Below are 21,748 nucleotides of genomic sequence, written 5' to 3' on the forward strand. Positions count from 1 at the left end.
AAGAATTTGAGATTAACTGCAAAAGTAAGATGAAGGAGAATCTCCAGAACTGAAAAAGCTGACGAAGAGACTCCTGAAGAAGTCTGAACTGGAGATAAATAGTGGAATTTAAAAGTTCTCAGGCAATGTGACTTGGACTGGGGATGGGCTAAAAAGATGACTGAAACAGAGCAAGTGCATGTTTGCAAAGCATGGAGAAGTAAAAAGGCTCACAGGGAGAAACAGGGAGAAACAGGGAGTATGGAGCTGGCCCCATGTAGAACAACCTTCCTCCCAACAGATATGGGCAACTCTGGCTTACTGTTGCTCTCTGTTACAGATTTTCCCAGCAGGTAATGGATTAGCCTAGCTGTTGGTTTGATCAAAGGCCCAATGTGGCCGATGTTGGTGCTGTACACATGAGCTTCCATCACTCCTGAAACAACTATCACTCACAGAGACTTGTTGGATTTTGATTATTTTAATTCCTTAAAGCCTTGGTATATCTCATGTGCATAGAGAAAATAAAGTTACTGCAGTGAGATCATGGCAGCAACCTTCCTAAAGCTGAATCATGCCAGTACTAAATTTGTGTGCATAGATCTTTCTCTCTCTCTGCCTAATGTCCTAACATGTGAAATGAAGACCCTGCTGTTCTACCACACAAGACCCCTGTGAACAAACATTTACTGGTGTCTTTAAAGTGCCCATCTGCAATAATGAACTGAAAATCCCATGTGAAAAATAGACAGGACTGTTTTCAGAGCAGGCTTGAATAAGAAAGAGGACATGAGGCTACATATGAGTAAGGGTGAAAAGAACTAAAATATTGAATAGGTGCTCAGTCAGTGAGTATGGGTTTGGAAACTAGCAATGGTATTAAAAAATACAGTATCTGAAATGGAACAAAAATTGTTTACAGGCTTGCTAAACACACATACCCAGCATATTTCTCAGAAAGAATGGAGCATCAATATATTTCCACTTCAGTCCTTATATGGAATTGTATGTTCATCTACCTTGCATTTATTTATTCTATAGGTAGGTAAGGGATGACTGCAGAGAATCAAGGAGTTAATTTGCTTTTGACATGAGCTCTCGGATATGACCTTCAGTTCATTATATTCTTTATTTGAGGTGAAGGATTTTGCTGGTTTTATTTCAACAAAGCACTGAAGATCTTACTCTTCAGAGAGAGGGATGCATTTTGGTACAACAGTACATAAGCAAATATTAAATGCTCTCTGTGCCCCCCCTCTTTTTTTTTTTTCAAAAGCATTTAAGAATATTACTTAGGCCAAAGACTGCCTTTTCAAGAAGATCTAAAATGTTGTTGTATGGATAGCACCATCTTTTTAATAATTTTTTAAAATGGCAGCTTTAGGTATTAATAGCTTCAAGCTGTTTTAATGTATGACCCATTTTTTGACTCATAAATGCCTTGTTTCCTCTCTCTCTAATTCACTTTATTATCAACAAATGTGAATCTGTCTGGAAATGACAAGCAACCTGAAAGCTGCATTGCCTAAGAGACTGACCCCACTTCTCCACGGTCCTTCCAGGTTGTTCCAGAATTAAAAACCAGAGGAGAAGAACAAAATTATTTGTCTTGTTTATTACAGGGGAGATATGGTAAGAAGTAAATGACAACAGGTCCCCAAGACCACCATTTCATGAATTCTGATGAGAGCCATGTTTATGTCATGTAGCAGCCTAAAATGGATGAAGTCTGGAGGTGTTCTTTATTAGGGTCAATTTGCTACCAGATTACTTGGGGAAGTTCTCCTTGTCCCAGAGAAATTCCTCAGATATGTGCCTGCCAACTGCTTGATCCTTTTCTGATGACATCACGGGACAAATTTTAAAAAATAAGAAGAAGGTTTCTGTCCTGTGGCCAATCCTGAATCCCAGGTTCAAAACCAGAGTTTTCATTGCAACATTCTCTAAGTGTGAGAGATATTAAAGATGTTTTTGTGAGAACTGAGACTCTTTGAAAAGTGTAATGCCAGATGTAAGTTAGTCCAACAAAAATAGGCTAAGTAGAAATAAAAAAAGAAATATGTATCTAATGGAAATGTAGTAAAGTATTTCAGTGCTTAATAAATCTGAAATCACTAGCTTTATTGTAAACCTCAGTCTTCCTGGCATAGTCAAGGAATGGAATGGAGGTTTCATTTACTGCATACTATGAATCATTACTTCAGAAACACTACAGAAATGTTTAGAACTGGTATTTATGCAACTGGGAAGTGATTGGTGTATGCTGTCCAGTTGTGTGGGTTTTTTTTGTTTGTTTTTTGTTTTTGTTTTTTTTTTTTTTTTTTGTTTTGGTTTGGTTTTTTGTTGTTGTTGTTCTGTGTTAGGCTCAGCACTAAAATTGTCATGGGAAAAAATTAATTGAAGAGCTGCTTTTATTCTTTAGATTTCCATTATTTTCTTTGTCTGTTTAATCTTTGGATGTTCTGATGTGAGGTGCTGTTTCTACCATTAGATTTGTGCACTGCTGCTCTGTAGAAGGAACAGGAGGTACAAGATATAGTAAAAAAATAATTTGTCCCAATCAGGGGTCCTGAGATAGATTTGAAATTCAGTACTTGTTCAGCTACTCAGATGATATTAATCCTCATCCTGTTAGCTGAAGTCTAGTGGAATTATCCATTATGAATGGATTTATCACTCCACTGGAGTAATTACTATTAAATATGATTTTGCATAGATATAATCTATAAGCCCATTTCAACTGTATTTTTGACCAAATGAATTTGTGATGATGACAGCATCCATAACAAGAAGTTGAACTATTGTGATTCATTAATTTAGCAAGGCTACCTTGTAGTTACGAAGTATTTTTGAGGAGAATTGATGAATTTTAAATCAAGAAGTAAATACTGCATTAGGACTCTTGCTGCTGAACTTGAAATTGCCATTTTAAATTTTCTTACATTTTATTGCAAAATACTAATAACAATTGCTTAAGGTCTTAGGAAAAAGCTTGAGCCAGTTCAATTTCTTGTCTGAGAATATGATCTTTTTCATTTGCACACATATATCAAAGGGTTTAAGTGAACTCTGACGGGTTCAGAAAAATATCTCCTGTCTCTCTAAACCAAAAAAAATCCAAATAATGCATTAGAAGGTGCTTTGAATATGAATCAAATTTAATAAACTATAAACGACTTGCAGGTACCTATTCATACATTAAAAGCTTAACTAAGAGTTGATATCTGTTGTGTTTGGTGGATTTTTGTGCATTTACAGAGCTGTACCTTATCAGGGAGGAATATTCTTTCTCTCTCCTTCTGTACACCTTTGTCTCATCATCTGACTCACTAGCAGGTGCAGCAGCAAGCCTTCTCTTTGCCTCTGATGCAGAGTTATGTGTATTTACCTTTCCAAGCCTGCTGTTCTGCATACACTTGCACTGCTGTTCCATTCTTGAGGGATGTGTGCTCCAAAGTGTGCAGCTGGAAGGGAGCTGACCTCTTGGATAGGAGTACAAAGGGTTCTCCAGCAAGGTTACCAGGGTTATCAGCAAGTGAAAACAAGAATCAAGAATATGTCTCATATGGCAGTTCCCACTGGAGTTTGTGGAGCAATGCTGAGGCTGGAGAATGAAGAAACAGTTCTTCATTCAGAATCTCTGCACTGTTGGCTTATCTTCCCATTTTATGTATTATACTTTTCAACATGACCTGATTGAAGCTGGTTTTAGATTCTGTATTTGGCAACAGAAAGGTATTGGTTAGAATTATTTAACTTTGTGATCTGTAAATCCACATAAATATATATGTGAAATAAAGTGACTATGGTGCTAGATGGAATTAATGAAGTACAATTTAAGCTTAGTGATGTTTCAAAATATTTTTATTAAGATTAGAACAAAATTAAAACCAAACCAGAAGTAAATGAAAGAAAAGAGGCTTATGGGCAGTAATTGAAATATCTTCCTGTTTGTCTTATAGAGGATATCACAGAATCACAGCATGATCAAGGTTGGAAGAGACCTTCAAGATCATCTAGTCCAACCATCAACCCAGCACCACCATAATCACCCCAACACCATATCCCCAAGTGACACATCCAGATGCCTCTTGAACACTTGAGACAGTGACTCCACCAACTCCTTGGGCAACTTATTCCAATGCCTAACTACTTTTTCAATGATTTTTTTTTTTTATAACTTTTTGGAACCTCCCCTGACATAACTTCAGGTCACTTCCTCTTGCCCTTTTACTTGACACAGGGCAGAAGAGACTGACCCCCACTTCACTTCAAGATCCTTTCAGGTAGTTGTAGAGTCTTCTCAGACTAAATAACCCCATTTCCCTCAGCTGCTTCTTATGAGACTTATGGCCTTCCTTGGAGTTGCTCCAGCACCTCAATGTCCTTTTTGAAGTGAGTGGCCCAGAACCGGATGCAGGATTAGAGGTGTGGCCTCACTAGAGCCAAGGACAGGGGAAGGATCATTGCCCTGTTCCTTCTGGCCACACTATTCCTGATACAGGCCAGGATGCCATTGGCCTTCTTGGCTACCTGGGCACATGCTGGCTCATGTTCAGCAGCTATCAACCAACACCCCCAACTCCCTGTCCGCTGAGCAGCTCTCGAGCCACTCTGCCCCAAGCCTGTAGCAATGCACAGGGTTATTGTCACCCAAGTGCATGCCCTGGCACTTCACCTTATGCAGATATATGTTTGAATACATGGACTAAGTGAAAATAAAGCATTAATTTTGGTCATATTTATACCACAGTAAGCTTAGATGAGAGCCTGGTTTCTCCTAACTTGCTGCTCATTCAGGTCATTTGCTGGAAGACTAATGTCTGAAACAGAGGGTTGGAAGCTCTTGGGACTATTTAGGTGTGACAAAATAAAAAGTTTTCCGGTGGTTTTGGTGAAAGTTGTCATAGCTGCTGGCTCCTGCAGGTCTAACGCCAGGAGAGGCTGTGGGGCTGTGACCGGATCCTGTTGGTCTTCCCAGAACAGAGGTGAGGAGGGATGCGCCGCCATCAGCTGCCAGCTTCTGCTCCACTGAGCTGCTGCTTTCCTGTTGAGGCTTGGACAGGACCGTGGTGGGTTAATAGGTTTGCTGTGCTAAGCTTAGTGCAACATCCACTTCCAACATTCAGCTGTATGCAAGAAAGAATATTTTGGCTAGAAATGAGTAAAATGGCTTTTCTGCAGTAGTTAGCTATTAAAGAGTATTATGCAACAAACAGAAGTTCAAACCTGGGTGGATTATTTTCCCTTTCATTTATAAGAAGTATGCATACCTGGAAAATGAATATTCAGCAGGAGTCCCTGGTGTCTAGTAGACTGGTATTAGGTGTCTCCCATGTGAACAGGTAATATATTTTTAAACGTCATGACAGAAGTGCGGCTGTTGTGTCCATAATACTCTACATTTAATTCTGCACTGATTTGGCTAATAGACATTTTCCTTCCTTTGTAATTTAAAGGGCAGGGAGCAATTACTGTCTACCAACAATAAAAAGTGAGAAGATTAATGAGGTGTTATATTGTGGCACCTGTGAAGCACTTGGAACTTATTCTGTGTTGCTGTGAGGAATAAGAAATGCCACAAATAGATGATAATGGATTTGCCAAAGTGAAATACAACTCTTTAATATATTGAAACAAAATTATCACCAACACAAGAGGCAAGTGCATGTATTTCTCACAGACTCAATTTCTCACATGTTGTTGCATAAGTTACCCCAAAAATACATCAACAAGCACTATTGCAAACATGTATTATGTGCAGTTGGCTACGTGAATGTATTTCCTACCTTTCATGAGCCATGTTCTCTTTGCTTTCTCTTGATTGCATAGTCAGCATATGCAAATTAATCTGTGGACATTATCTGAATAAATAATTTAACTCCTTTGGGATAATTTAATGAATTTGGATATGTAAAACTTACTATTTACTGCTCAGTTAGTACTAATGACTGGGAAACCTGCACATGAAGAAAGATCTGCAGGAAAGAGGATATAGTGGAATGACAAAAAGAACACGTCCAGTGTTTTGGTTGGGGTTTTTTTTGTAGCCTTTAGCACTAGATTTTCAGAGGGGATATCCAAGAGTTACTTAGAGATATGCTGAAAGTTTATGGCTGTCCTTGTTTGAAAGAAGAATCTAAGAAATCAAATAATTTTGAAAATCAGTTTGGTGGTGGTGTCTCAAATTGTAGCCTTTATATAACAATCTGTTCAGGTTCTGTTTCTTACTATTTCTTACATAGTTCTGAACTCCCTATCCCTGGAGGTGTTCAAGACCAGGCTGGAAAGGGCTCTGAGTAGCCTGTCTAGTGGAAGGTGTCCCTATCCATAGATGGAGGGTTGGAAATAGATGATCTTTAAGGTCCCTTCCAACCCAGATTCTGTGATTCTATGATATTTCTAGCATATGTAATTTTCAGTTTCTGGAGACCCTCTATGACATATGTAATCAATAATTATATTTTTTGTCACTGTGTGTTAACAGGGTCTGGCCTTAAAAAGCTAGTACACACCTAAGAGCTAGAACTACATGGTATTGACAGACTCCACTGCCATGTGTCAAACTCTAGCATGTTTATCTCGTGGGTTTCTGTTCATTATTATTCACAGAATGACTTGGCATGCAAAGTTGAATTCAGCATTTTCCAGAGAACAAGTATAAGTCGAATACCTCAGCTACATCAATGTTTCCTCACAAACTACCGTGATTTTGTGAGGCGTCTTATTTCTGTGCATCCATCTTGCCTCCATTTTGACTCTGAGGAAAAACTAAAGCATGCTACTGTAAGGTCTGCGTTTCCCCTACCAGGGTCCAGGCTGTCCAAGGCTCAAACTTGACATAACTTGTAATTTTTATTAACAGAGGAAGAGAAGTGTGTGTGTGTATATATATATATACATACATATCTATCTATCTATCTATCTATCTATCTATCTATATATATATATCACAGGCATTCTGTTATCCTTACAGCCCATGAGTACTGTGACCATTTTTGCAGCTCATCCGTGCAGGTGAAATGCAGTCCTTGTATGCAGTGACTGGACAGCATGGTGTATTTTCAGACTGGCTGTTTGTTTGCCTTCTGTCATGCTTTTTCACCTGTCCTTTGATCAGTTACACTTGGCCATGGGCTTTTTTCCCATCAGTTACTTACCCTTGTTATACTTCCAAGTATATGACTTTCAAGTAATATTTGAATGTCTGGGAGTCATATTCTTCCTACATGTACTAGTAGAATCATACAATAATTGAGTAGCCTGAGTTGGAAGGGGCCCACAGGGATCATTGAACTCCCAGCCCTGCACAGGACAACCCCAAGAATCACACCATGTGCCTGAGAGCATTGTTCAAGCATTTCTTGAACTCTATCAGGCTGGTGCTGTGACCGCTTCCCTCAGGAGCCTGGTCCAGTGCTCAGCCATCCTCTGGGTCAAGAGTTTTTCCCTAAAATCTAAACTGAACCTCCCCTGAAACCACTTCTGGCCGTTCCTTTGGGTCCTGTCACCAGTCACCACAGAGAAGAGATCAGTGTCTGTCCCTGCTCTACCCCTCATGAGGAAGCTGCAACTGCAATGAGGTCTGTCCTCAGTCTCCTCCAGGCTGAACAGACCAAGTGACCTCAGCCTTCCTCATATGGCTTCACGTCCAATCCCTTCACCATCTTGGTCACCCTCCTTTGGACACTCTAACAGCTTTATATCCTTCTTATACTGTGGCCCCCAAAACTGCCCCCAGCACTTGAGGTGAGGCCGCCCCAGTGCAGAGCAGAGTGGGACAATCCCCTCCCTTGCCCAGCTGGCGATGCTGTGCCTGATGTTCCCCAGGACACGCTTGGCCCTCCTGGCTGCCAGGGCACTGCTGGCTCATGTTCAGCTTGGCAGGACCCCCAGGTCCCTTTCTGTGGCACTGCTTTCCAGCCTCTCATTCCCCAGTCTGTCCGTACATCCAGGGTTGCCCCATCCCAGGTGCAGGATCCAGCCCTTTCCCTTGTTGAACTTGTTAAGGCTGGTGATTGCCCAGCCCTCTAACTTGTTTAGGTCTCTCTGCAGGAGCCCTGTGTTACCCCACTAGCAACAGGCCACCAGTTTGATGTCACCCCACTCACTATAATGCTTTATGCCCATCCCTTGAGCCAGCTGCTCACCCATCTCACGATGTGTTTATCCAGCCATGAGCTGGATAGTGTGTCCAGAAGGACACTATGAGAGACAGTATCTAAAGCTTTACTAAAATCCAAAAATAATATGTCATCTGGCTTCCCTTGATCAGCTAGGTGTGTTACCTTGTCATAAAAGGAGATTAAGTTTGAATAGCAGGACTTCCCTGTCATGAAGTTGTGCTGTCTGTGACCAATGACTGTGTTGTCCTTCAGGGGTTTCTCAGTAACTCCCACAATAATCTTCCCCCAAATTTTAACATAAATATATGTATTTATTAGTCTGGTTTGATGAAATTGGCTTAAGCACAAATGGGTCTGTATGTTCAGGAACTGTTTTTTTTCTTTCACTGGGCCCTAAACTGTGTGCCATTAGTCCAAGGGACTGCAGAGTTTCTGGTCCTAGGGATTACTGTTTTGGGACAAAAACAAGGAGCTTCAGATAAACCTTATTTGCTTGGGGCAAGTAGTCAAGCATTTTTACAAGCAGATGTCAGATTTTCCCAAGTGCCTCATTCCTTCTCTGCTGCCCATTGTGTTTTTGCATTTGGCATCCCTGCCTAGTCTTTTTTTCCTGTATTCTTGCAAGCAGCTGGCACAGAGTTGCTTGGAGATGGCCTGGTGGTAATCTGTTTGGGAAAATGTTTTTGTCTCTTCTCTAGCTGGTTCAAGAGGTCTGCATGCACTTTAATGAACTTCAAAGCACTACTTTAAGTAGTCTTTTATTTCACCAAGGTTTATTTTCCTGTGGCCTAAAGCACTCAGATTTCTTTGTTGTGACCACACGTGGCTGTACCAGTGTTTTGTTTCAAAAGTTCATTTTGAAATGCAGTATGCCCCTTAAAGTAAAATTTTAAGATTTCATTCTAAAGAAATGTAATTTGAAATGTTAGGTTGGTTTTGGTTTAAATTTTTGAAACAATGGTATCTAAATTATAATGTTGCATTATGCAATCAGCATTCCTAGTTAACAATTTTTTGAAGGTGATGTAAATAAGAACATTTAAATATTTAAAACATTTTTCTTAAAAATATCTTGTTTAATGTTGGTCATTGAAAGATTTTCCAATGAATTTAATGAACCTTTGGATAATTGGTTAAACTTAATGTGTGCATCTGAAATATTTGGATTGAGGGTTTGCCCAAGAATAGAAGGATCACATGAGCACTTAAAAGTCCTATAAAGGCACAGTAAAGAAAGATTTATGACTGATTCCTGTGTTTTTGCTGGCACTTACCTTTGAAATAGTTTGGAGGTAAGTGTAAGAATCTGACAGTACTTCCTGAAATACCCTTTTCCAATCTATTGAGTGAACTTAACCTTTTCCTTTCAGATGGCTGGATTGTGCTAGTTTATCTGAGCATTAAAAAAAGAAAAAAATAAAAGTAGTCCAGTGTCTGGGTAATTTTGAAAAAAGTTTACTAGGAACAGTGAAACCTGGAGAAAAGACTTCTGGATGTGTTATGAAAGGATAAATGTCAGCCTTTTCACAAAAGCCATATTATAATTCTAAGACTCTTGTAAGAAATGCAGGGGTACAATTTTCAGCGGAGTCTTTGAAGGTTAGAATAACTTTGGTGGAGACAAGGCCGACTAGGACTTTCTAAAAGCATGAAAGCTGTACAGGATGTACATGAGATTGTTCGCTGAAGCTGGCCTTTTGGTTTGTTCATGCTTTCAGCTTTTCAAACATTTTACTCTTCAGATTGTTTACACTTAAGTGAGCTATCCTAAATCCACGCTTCCAGAGCGTTTGCCTGCTGAGCACTCCACTTTGGCACACTTGTGGGCACAGCTGATTGCCACACTCAGGGCCCTGTTGCTCCTGTCTCCAGAGCCACACAGCCACACAGCAACTTGGTATTGCTGCCAGAAAATCATATCTTATGCAGCGCCCAGGGACACTTTGTCAGCAGCTTTTTCGTCAAATTTGGCACACTTTAAGACAGCAGAATGAGGTTCCTCAGATTATATGACTCTTCATGCAGCAGAGTCTCTGAGACTGAGAGATGGTGTCAGGGACAGATTGTGCCCAGGGTAAACTGCACTCGGCAGGAGGTAGAAATGGGCAGAAAAACCCTAAACAATTTGTCTGGTCATTATTTTATATCCTAGGGAATTTGTTAAAAGTATTTTTTCCACTGGTGGTGTTCCTTAAAGAGTAGAGCGATCATCCAGTGAGCAGGGATTCAAAAGATACATGAAAACAATAATTTGCAGAGATTTTACTCCACAGATCAGACACTACCATTAATTTTTAAATAATCAAAAGTTATCTGCTAGTTGTTACAGGTAGCAGAGATCTGTAAATTAATCACTTAAAATGTAAGTATGTAAGAGAACATTTTTCTAGTGCTGCTTACCACAATAGAATCTGAAACACTAAATATTTCTCAAATTCTAAGGATCAGTGCAGTATCCAGCCTTTGGGAAGGAGAAAACTAATGAACGAGTACACTAACTGGAGAATTAGTAAGTAGAGAAAAGAACATCAGAATAAAAAACAGTCTAAGTAGAAGAGAAAATCGTAAGTGATGTACAAGTTATCAGAGTAATCTTTTGCAGAAGAGGCAGATTTTATTCCGTGAACAGAAAAACACAGGAACAGCTCAATATGCTGTTTTAAGAGAGACTGGCAAGGCCTCTTTCAGATTTTTAGGCTTGCTAAGGGGCAAAGTCCTTATGAGAGCAGAAGAATTAGAAAGGACACTCTGAAAGAAAGGATGGAGGCAGAGGGGTGGCGTAGCAGGAAAGGTAAGGGAAAATGTGTACCAAGAGAGCAGCATCTGAATTGTTCTCCAGGCTAACTGGAAATAGCTGAGGGCAAACTACCTTAATTTCCAGAAGAGGACTTGGGCTGGCCATGAGGCAGTGAAGCAGCAGACAGTTCACAGAGAGAGGCTTAATCATTGAAAATATTGTAAGGGCAAGTTAAAACAAGTTCCTATGGGGCAGGTCTAGATATGTGGTCTTTTAAGTGATGCTCTGCCTGTGCTTTACTGGATGCTACTGTACAGTGGGTGCAGAATATAAAATTTCTGTGGGTCTTTTGTCATTACTTAGGTCACATTAAGACTGCAGGGCAGCTTGGCTGCTGGTAGAGATTTCAGCAATTTCTCCTCCTGCTTAACATGGCAAAACAGTGCCTGTGAATGTGTCTTTTATTCTTTTTGCTAATTATAAACATGGTTTTTTTCTTTGTAAATGTGCTTTGCATGAAAAGAAAAGCTTTGGTGTTTGAATATATTTCTGTCAAATCTTTAAAAATCAATATTTCTGCAAAATGAAAATCCCACTGTAAATATCTTTTCCTTGAAAATTGAGGGAGAGAAATTTTCTTATCTGAACTTTTTCTTTGCAGAAACTAGATTTCTGTGGTGATTTAAGTAGTCTTCTAAATATTAATAGGAGAATAATGTTTTCCCTTATTTCAGAAGTTAAATTCTGGCATAAAATAGTATGGCATTTATTGCATATTATGGCTTGCATGGCATCTCTCAATTGGTTCTTCAAAGCTGAAGGCTTCTGGCCTTTATTTTATCCCATGGGCAAAGTGTCCTAGCACACAAAACCCCAGGCTATGGGGAGTGGTTACTGTGAAGGCTTGTATTCTAAGAGAAGCAGTCCCACTCCAGAGGAGAAAAGACAGAATTACAAATCATATAAGGTGAGGCCCTATACATAAATGACATTTCATAGCTTTAAAGGTGTTACAAAGAAATATTTGTCTTTTTTTTTTGTTTGATTTATTTATATTTTTAATTCTAATAGGACTGACTCAAAAAACTTCATAGTTTGTCTTGTGGATGGTTGGTAGCACTTACAAAGAGCTGCTCACCACAGGATTGCAAAAATTTTAAATTTAGCCTTGGTAAAAAATATATATTTGTGTCCTTGTATGATTAACGAGTTACATGTGGTCAAGAGATGGCAACACTAAGGTCCCTCAAATCTTCTTTAGTTAAAAATCTCAGGATGTGCTTGTGCAACTGGTGGGTCAGGTCACAGGAAAAAATGGATTATTTATAAAGATTACAGAAGCTAAATAATCGTGGCAGACTGGGTTGCTGGGGTACAGAGAGAGGCAGAAGAGTGGAGCCGTCCTGCCCAGGACATGAGCAAAGTGAGTAGTGAGAGAAGGAGAGCTTTGGATGAAATGCCTGCAGGGAGTCTGGGCATGAGAGAAGTAGCCAGGCAGAGTCAGGCCAGGCACCAGAGGAGGGAAGTTTGTCCTTTCTAGACAGGGAGATGAGGCTAGAAGGAAAAGCCCAAAGGTGAAGGTAAGAATGGAACAAGTGGCGCTGGATGGGCCAAATGAGAACAGCAGACAAAGAACATCTGTGGGAGGACAGAGCAGAGGTTCCCACTGACAGCAAAGGCAGCACCTTCTGTGTGTTTAAGAGCTTTTACTTCTCCTAAAATAGAGTAGCAAAAAGGACTTGTAGCCTCACTACGTACAACAGTTAGCGGGTGTCACTGACATCCTTCCTCTGCTGCTGAATGAGAGTGATCTGTCATCCTGTGCTGCATTAACACAAGTGAAGGGTCCACCAACGTGGCCCAGCTTTGCTGTCTGTGACTCTCTGAGGCAAAAAGGTAACATTTTAGTTTTTCTAGACATCCTCTTTAGAAGGTGAGAAGCTACAAAAAGCTGTTATTTGCAAACTTGTAATTTTATTAAGCCCAAGATAAGGTGACCTGTGCAAATCCTATTTGGTCCTTTTGTGATTATTATTATTATAATTATTTCTATATTTATAAGGTAATCATAAGTGGGATGCTGTTCCAATATATGAAAAAAAATCATCTGTGGAATGTGTCATATAGTGAAATATGTCACTGTAAATTCTCTACTCATTTTTCCCAAAGGCTGGTAACTAAAAAAAGGAAAGAAGCAAAAATTATTACATGGAAGCAGCTGATTTCTGGCCTGAAGAACTGAATTCTTTGTCCAATTCTGCCACAAATGCTTCTGTAAAGTTCAGAAATCATTAAAATCAAACTTCACAAGCATTCTCGTGTTGTATTGTAATTTTCTTTGTGCAGAATGGAAGTCCTACAGTCTGATTCATGTAAGTGTCGAACATTTGCTCTTGCAATTGCAGACAAGAAAAGTAGCACTCTGAACATTCAAAACCTATTTAATGGTGAGTACTTAAAAACTCAGGTTGCCCATAACTCAGTATATACTTTTGACCTTAATCTCTCTCAGTCTCATTTTTTTATCCTTTCAACTCGGAAGAGTGTTGGAAAAATATATTCATTAGGATCTGTCAGCTGCTAAATTGCTATAGTGGCATGGAAATACTGGGAGGAAGTTAATTCTGAATTCAGATAATGTGCTGATAATAAGGCACCAGACACTGAACAGTCATGGAAAAAAACCCTCACAGACAGAGTAGCTGCTCATTTAATGAATTATTTTTTATTCGATGCACTGATGAGCTGTTGCACTCTGAAATGTATGGTCACATAATTGAAGATAACATACATATGCACAGGACACATAAATTAAGGTTTGAGTCGCATTTGCAAGAAGCAGTTCAACCACCCGGTGTTTAAAATCTTAATCTTTTTCTAAGGTATACCCATATAAAGATTATGTGTGGGTGTTTCTGCATTCACCTTATGTACAGAAAGAAGTTATTAAATTTCTCTGCATAATGGAAAAAAACCCAGAAAATTGCTATTGCTTAGAAATTATTTCAGGTTTGGGTTATTCCTTGAAGTACAGCTTTCTTTACTTAAGAATAATGAAAATGACCCTGTAATTGAGCTGTAGTTTAGATTCCAACAGCATTGAGAAACAGAATGAATCAATTTCTCTGTATTTATTCAAAAGATTGTTTTGGTATGAATTTAAATTTCAGACCCATAGAACTGACAAATAGATCAAGCTATTTCCATTTTAGAACCCATCCCTCACTCCCCTGCCATTTCAAAGAAAAACTTCAACGTTTTTCAGAAAGCTGGGCAAACTTTTATGTTGTCAAGGGAATCTGCTGCAAAATTATTAGCTCACATGTATAAACCATAGAAAACCAATCCAAGGACTGGAAGTATGGGAGAGGGAAGTATTGCAAACATCTGAATTCAGGTATTAGACACATGAAAAAGTAGTCTGGGCTCCTTTACTCTCCCATCCATAGAACCTTCAGGAAATGTGGCTGGAGATGTCATAGACCACTCAGTGACAGTGCATAAACACATCCCTCCAGATTTTAATGCAGTCTGCAAATATTAGTGACAGATCTGAAAATAAAATAAAATTTAACAAAAATGAAGCTTTAAAGGACTGAAAGAATGTTCGAATTTATACTGACTTTACTAGGTAGTTCTAGAGGACATTTTTCTGCACACATGGAGTGGTTTACTTTTGGCATATCCAAATGTAGCATTTCAATCACTCATTTTAAAATTAACCAGAGTTAAGAATGAAGGAAAATGATAAAACTAATGCCAAAGGAAATGTTTAGTTTCATGTCAAATAAGAAGTTTTGATGACCTAAGAAGATAAGCTTTTATTTTCATGTTGCCAGAGCTTGTCCTCAACACTACTGTTTCTTGGTCAATACCAAGATATTTTGCATAAGTTTTTTTATTTAAGTTACCAAATTAAGTTGTATTTCATTTTAGTTCTAAAGAAAGCATTTCAGTGTCTTCTGACTACAAAATATATTTTCTGATACATTGTGAAATGCTATCAGTATTTAAAATTATTTTATTATTCACCTTTCATATAACTTCATTTTCATTTATTTTTCTTACATTTCTCTTTTGTCAGTTACATTTTTTTTCTTTTTTCTGCAGTGAGCCCTGTCAGTTTTCAGTTGGTTTCCTTGCCATTTTTCTTATTTGGCCTTCATAAATATATTCTGTTATTTTTAAATTAGTTCTTGGTATTTTCTCTCCTCAGTCTTTTATGTCAATATTTGTTCACCTCATCCATTTACTACATCAGCTTGGGATTTTCTATGCAAGTAGTCCTGTTGAGGTGTCCCTGCACTTACCCTAAAGGACAAGACAAGATATGAGCCAAAGACATGAGATAAATGAGAATAAGTGACCAGAGGAGCATCTCTCTGCCAGGATGGTCTCCTCCTGTCTTGTCTAGGTGTCAGAGGAGCTGATGTGCAGCTCTGCTCTGGTGGTCTTTCTGATTACACTTTGTATTTCCCTTGACAGGAAGACTTGTGAAGGCACAGGGCTGTGGGAAAGGGAAGAGAAGGAGCTAGTCATGCATTCCATTTAGAGGTGTGAATTATGGGCAGCTCTTTCTCAGCCTACAGCTTCTTTTCACCCAAGGGTGTCAAACTTTCACAGCTATGTTTATCCCTTACAGAAATTGTTGGTGAACTTAAATGTCAGGTTCAGTGAGGCAGGCACTAAGCTGGAAGGGACAGCATTGTTGTCTAAGGGAAATGCTTATTACTCATGGTTTTGATGCTACACCCAGAGACGTTTCTGATCACCAGGGAATAAACTGAGGATAGTGGAACAAGAAAGCCCTGCGTATATTTTAGTTACCTAAACAAGGCCAGGCCATGGGTGCAAAGATCAACATGACGACTCTCACTGCTGAAGAGCTTCACACTCCCAGGCAGGGTTTGGCCAGTTTAAGTGGACCTCTCCCAGGGCATGGGGCAGGCAGGAGCTATGCAAGGCTTCTCCTATGGTAGCATAGACAAAACCATCCTGTTTTGGGGGGGAGGAAGAGAATTTAGCTGTGTGAGTTGCATGTGCTCAGAGCCATGGATCAGGAAACACAATCAGGTCCTAGGGTGAGTGCTAGCTGATCTTCATCACCAGTGGAGTATCAGCCATGGAGTGATGCCAGTGTCTGCTCCCATTGCTGGAGCCCATCTTCATGGCTGTAGCCTGTCTTGTGCCAATGCTGGTTTGGCATATGGTCACCTCCCAAGGTTCCATCTAGCCTAAAATACCCAGTGATGCTGTCCATTTGAGATAGAACTTCATGTAAGGCTTTCTCTCTCTGTCCTCAAGTTGTACTTAGCTTAATTACAGCCCTAGACATTTTGGGATATTTTTTTAAGCCAACACTTTCATTTGGATGGCATATGATTGTTCTTCAGGTTCTTTGAAGCTACTTTTTGAGAGTATAGTTTTGAGGTCCTTAATGTATTTGGCAGTTTTCTGTTTATTTGTATACTTGGTCAATGCTATTGCAATACTTTTCCTTGAGATGTCTTGTGTTTCCAAGCACTTAGTTCTGTTCAAATAGTATTTTGTAAATATTTTGCCCCAGGCAGAAGTTTACATTCTAACAGCAGATTAATTTCATATGGAATGGTAGAATGGTGTTATAATAAGTAGAGTGTGTGGAAATGCATTTGTGTTAGACCTTGACTGCTTTTGAAATGACCATTAGTTTTGAGGGATGCCCTGGGAACTTTCATCCATTCAGGTAAAAAAGATTCAGAAGCTGCATATTAAAGTTTATTGTTTGAAAATAAATTCAGAAAACTAGAATTTCTCAAGGTGTCTTATTTAACTGCTTATATACTTTTTCCCTTAAGCCCTCCTACTATGAAATCTCTTTATTTCAGGTAAAGCTGGGATTGTGAATAAATTGGGCCTTACCTCACTGTTGTGTGGATTGTGTACTTTGGGCTATCCTAAATTCATCCTGCCTGCCAGTCAGATTATCTTGATGTAAAAAAACCTGAGTTTACATTATAAAACTTTAATTGTCTCATGTACACTTTCTTTTTACTTTGTAGTCAACATAGGGTTACTAATCTCTTTCTGATTCAGAGCTGCAGGTGATGAGTGAATGTGTAAAGTAGAGGTGTCTTTGTTTCCTTACACACTCATTGAAGTGTGAAACATGAAAGTGAGTGTAGAAGACAAGTTTGTTCTGCTCTGTAGGTTCCAAACACTTTGCATTTTGATTACATTTCATTACATTTGTTGTATTATATTTGGAAATGAGAAGTAAATTCTGGGGTTTTTTAGCTTTCTAATCTTTTCTGGTTTTGCACAGGCCTTGGAGAGAGGGCTTTGTCTGGGGTTTTCTTTTTAATTTGTGGGTTTTTGTGGTAAACATAGTTTGGTCTTTTATTTTTTTGTTATTGTTTGCATAGGTTACAAAGGGAATTGTAGAAAAGGTTCTGCTCTTGTATTTTGGGAATGATGGTCTTGCCAAAGTTAGTAAGCTGGGTTACGTTGTTGTACTATGTTCTCCAGAACACCAACCCTTGAAACCCAGCTGAAAACTGGATGAAGAGCAGACTGTTACAGTTTTTTTGTCAGGACACAGCATCAGTGGTCTGTGATGTGCGCTAACTAGCAGCTGGTTTCTGGATGAAATCTGATACGTTATTTTGATTTAGCAATCTGTTATTGGGATCTTCTTTTCATAAAAAGTTTTTCTCCTCATCTCCTCTAATAATTACTTGACTGAATTTATTACCAGCTTTTATGTCCACTATATAAACGGAAAGGATGTTATTTTTGGGGAATATGGGGCTAGGGGTATTTTAGTGTGCTTCCCACTGTGGTTCACCAAAGCCTGAATGTGATGACTGCAGGGCCAGTTTGCAAAACCTTGCTCAAGCGGTGCTGGAGTGGCACTGATGCTGAGGGTGAGAAGCAGCAAGGTCATGTTTAGATTCCTTTTGCTTTTTGAAAGTCTGTGTTAACAGATTGATAGTGCTCTCTCAATGTAGCAAGGTGGTGTGCAGGAAGGTGATGGAGACCCGAGTGAGGTTTGACACTTATGGGCATTGCAGGCAGGTGTGAGTAGTGGCACTGCTTCCCTGTGATCCCTGGGACCACAAACGCTGGGAGCCTGCAGGGAATGAACTCTCATTGCTTCTGCCTGCAGCATCCCTGTGGAAACAGGGCCTCATTGTGTGACTGAGGATGGACAGAACCTGTGGGACAGACTCCACACAAGCATGAAAAGATATTTATCTTTACTGCATCTTCCTTCTTAGTGTTTTCATGCAGCTTATTTGGAGTGTACATATTTAATGAATTTTTAAATTTGTTCTACATTAGAAAAAGCTTTCATTCAGGTAATTTTTGAGTAATTTTTTATTATTCTTAAGTATAACTTTAATAAAAATGTGTTTGCAAACCTAGGTTTGATCTGAAAAAGGATGAATATTCTGAAAAGATGAAAATTTAATTTATCTGGACTGATAGATCAGTGATGACTGATACTTTTTGGTATTTCTTAATTTTGGTTTTACCTATGAAAGAGTTTTCTTTCATATCCAACTGAGAAACTAGGATTGCTTTAGTAAGTGTGTAATGTTGGAAAACTGCTACACACCTAAAGAAATATGTAATTGTTTTGAAACTTGAATTTTTTTTCTTGTACTGTTTTTTAAAGTGCAAAATTTTAATTTCTTTGTACTCCTTATTGAGATCAAAATAATTCTAGGAACCTTATCTTGTGTAACATGCATATCTGTATCAGTTTTTTAAAAAATTGATCAAAGATTATGAACATTTATCAAGTCGTCATGTGTACCTAACAGATTAGACTATTGCTATTAAAATTATATTGACAGTTATTAGATTGCTTGCTGGTTTACTTCAAATATTTAAAACTTTCTTGTTGTTATATACACCTAAGAGTATGTATTTTAAAGAAGCCACAGCGTGGTTTATTTAAAGTTATATTGACAGAGGTGATAAAGCTGCAGACAGAGGAGAATGGAGTGGAGAAGATAAGAAACAACAGCTTTGATCAGTAGAAAAAAAAAAAAAAAGAAGTCAATTAAATGAGGCACTGGGATAAAGCAAATTCAGAGGAAGGTTCAGAACTTTGAGAAGAATAAAAAAGTATAGTTAGATCGGCTTGTGGGGCTGGAAAAGGTAATTATATGGACAATGTATGTGTTGTGCCCATAATGATTGATTAATGATACTGTGTTAATTTTGGTACATTTTAAAATTTTAATTTTTTATGTTTTATCATCTAAAATATGCAAGGACTTTTTTCCCTGCTTAGTTTCATAGAATCATGTTGCCAATTGTGACATTCTTCAATTTTCCTGTCTCACTGAAAAACCAAAGATGTGTTATGTCAGCCCTTCACCCTTTACAATTCTTCACTTCTTCACAAGTTCCAAAGGAAAAAAAGTTATTTACGTAAATGTTCAAAATTAGCTGATGTATAAGTCTTGGCAAAGAACATTTGGTTTAAAAAATGCAGTTTTCCTGAATGATGCCAGTAGTAGTTTCTGCTATCTAACATGGTAAAGCCTCATGTGTCTCTAATAACTGATACATTTTCATTGAAAAGATTTGAATTAATATCATATTTGGGGACAGAAATTATATATATAAAGTCTCAAGGGGATGGCCGAGAGCACATGTGAGAGCGTGCCTTTGGCTGGCTGGGAGAAATCTTTTGGATGGTGAGAGGTACTGCAGATGGAGATGTCAGGGAACTTAGGCTAGATGAGATATTTGAGCATACCTAAGGAAATCAGAAAGCTGCTGGGGAGTATGGGTTTGGAGCAAGAAGGTGTGGTTGGTGCCAGATGTCTCGGTTCATCAAAACACAGCAAGTTTTGCTGTGCTCATGAAGGGAATAAGGCAAAATTAGGTATGTAGGAAGAAATCTGAAAGAGAGTCTCCTAGGCTCAAAACCAGGATATGTTAGAGAAAATGTTGAGACTCTGGGGAGATAAAAGCCACCTGCTTACTAATCAGCAATTAAAGCATGCATGAAAGTGGGTAATTACTATAAACAGTAGGATTCTTCATGCTTTAGCTTGTCTGGTGCTGTCACACCCAATGGTATTTGTCTCCTGAACAATTTTTAGTGCAGACTCTTACTGAAGAGCATGTTTCGCAAGAACTGTTTGCCTTCCAGGGGCAATCCCAGAGTTCCCTGGTGGTTCCCTTGGCAATTTCACATCCTCTCAGCTTTTTCGATGTTGCAGACCATGTGTGCAGCAACTACCCATAACAACCTCTTACCAGGTTCAGCTGGATGTGAATTCATTGCCATTTACAGATAGATTTGTTTGGTTTTCACCTGCACAGCATCCTGCACATGCCAGTCATGTGCATATCTAGGACATGTGCAGAAACATTTGTGTATCACTGGAACAGAAGTTCTTCGGCAACAATTTTCAATACGCTCTCTTTTTTTTTTTTTGTGCTAAAACCATTTCTTAATTTGTATGAAAGTGTTATTGTAATGAGAACAGGCACTTTTTTATGCAGTATTAGATCTTGACAAGTGAAGGAAAGCTTGCATCTCTAAATGGGCAATAATACTTGAAAATAGCTTCATTAGTAATTTAGGTGTATATAATATAATAATTTAAGTTAATAATTAAACTAATTCAGGTGCAATCATCAAGTGATTTTTGACTCAGATTCTTGACCTAGCTGCTGATATTGCATCCTTTGGATGGGAGCAGGTACACAAAATAGTGCTGGTTTTTTTTGTATTCCTTTGTGATGTTGAAAAATTGATTAATTTATCAAATAGCTTTTTAATTTTTCAAGGTACAATACCCAGTAACTTCAGGTTGATTTATGAGAAATTCCCCCATATCCTACTATTTCTGCGACTTTCCAACTAGGAGAGAGGGCAGTAGATAAAAACATTTTTCTTTTGTCTATCGGTTGTTTTCAAACAAACAAGATTTCTTTCTGACAACCTGAAGCAGTGGATGAAGCTTAACCTCCCTGAAAGAACTGTGCTTGTGTTTTTTTTTTTGCTATCAACAGACCAAGTTCTGATAACAGGCGCCACAGCATGCGGGAGAGGATGTCCAGTACCAACGAGAAGGGGAGCCTGTCCATGGAGTCCACCAAGGAAACGCGGTACTGTGCTGTCTGCAACGACTACGCCTCAGGATACCACTATGGGGTCTGGTCTTGTGAGGGCTGCAAAGCCTTTTTCAAAAGGAGTATTCAAGGTAATAAACAGTTCAAGTGAGTCACCTTTACTCTTTACGCTTGAGGAAACTGAAGATACTTGAGATTGCAACCCGAGTCCGGGACAATTACATTGATTGTGTTTTCATTAGCAGTTGTTGTGCTCTCCCACATAGATTTAGCTCTGTGTTTGGTGAATGCTTCTAGCAGATATACAATATGTTGTTATTTAGTCCAACATTAATGACGGAAGGAAAAGCTTTTCTATGTTGTTGTTTCTTTAGGTATATCAGACCATGGTAGCAGTGAGAAATTTAATTTAAAAATCCATATTGGATCAAGATGCACTATTTCAGGTTATGCATATCTCTCCTCCAAGGCATTTTTTTTTTCAGAATTCCCTGTCAGATGATTAATTCCTGCTGATTGATTTATTAATCTTAATTTAGTGCTCCATTAGCCAGATGGTTCAATCCAAATCTCAACTCCTTAAAGATGTCAGATGTCTTTTGAGAGCGAGTATTGAAAAGGAATATTTCCTTAATGAAATATTATTTGTGTCTGTCAACAAAGCAGGGCTTTGAACTGCACACAGAATGGTTTAGTTCACAGTCTTGTCATAGTTAAAAAGGCTAGTGGAGTAAAGGGCATCTAACAAAAACAGTGTTAGTTACTGTGACAGAGATGATTATTTAAATGCCTGTCACTTTGTGGAATAGATGGGTTTTTTTGC

General features: G+C 38.7%; 1 protein-coding gene across 1 annotated transcript in view; it reads left to right on the forward strand.

Moving 5' to 3' along the window:
• ESR1 (estrogen receptor 1) overlaps positions 1-21,748 on the forward strand; it is a 162,985-nt gene that overhangs the window by 64,910 nt on the left and 76,327 nt on the right. Inside the window, 1 exon segment of the mRNA XM_032101883.1 lies at positions 20,866-21,056. Within this exon segment, the coding sequence (XP_031957774.1) occupies positions 20,866-21,056 (191 nt within the window).

Source organism: Corvus moneduloides, chromosome 3 (genome assembly GCF_009650955.1).
Source record: "Corvus moneduloides isolate bCorMon1 chromosome 3, bCorMon1.pri, whole genome shotgun sequence".
Classification (NCBI taxonomy): domain Eukaryota; kingdom Metazoa; phylum Chordata; class Aves; order Passeriformes; family Corvidae; genus Corvus; species Corvus moneduloides.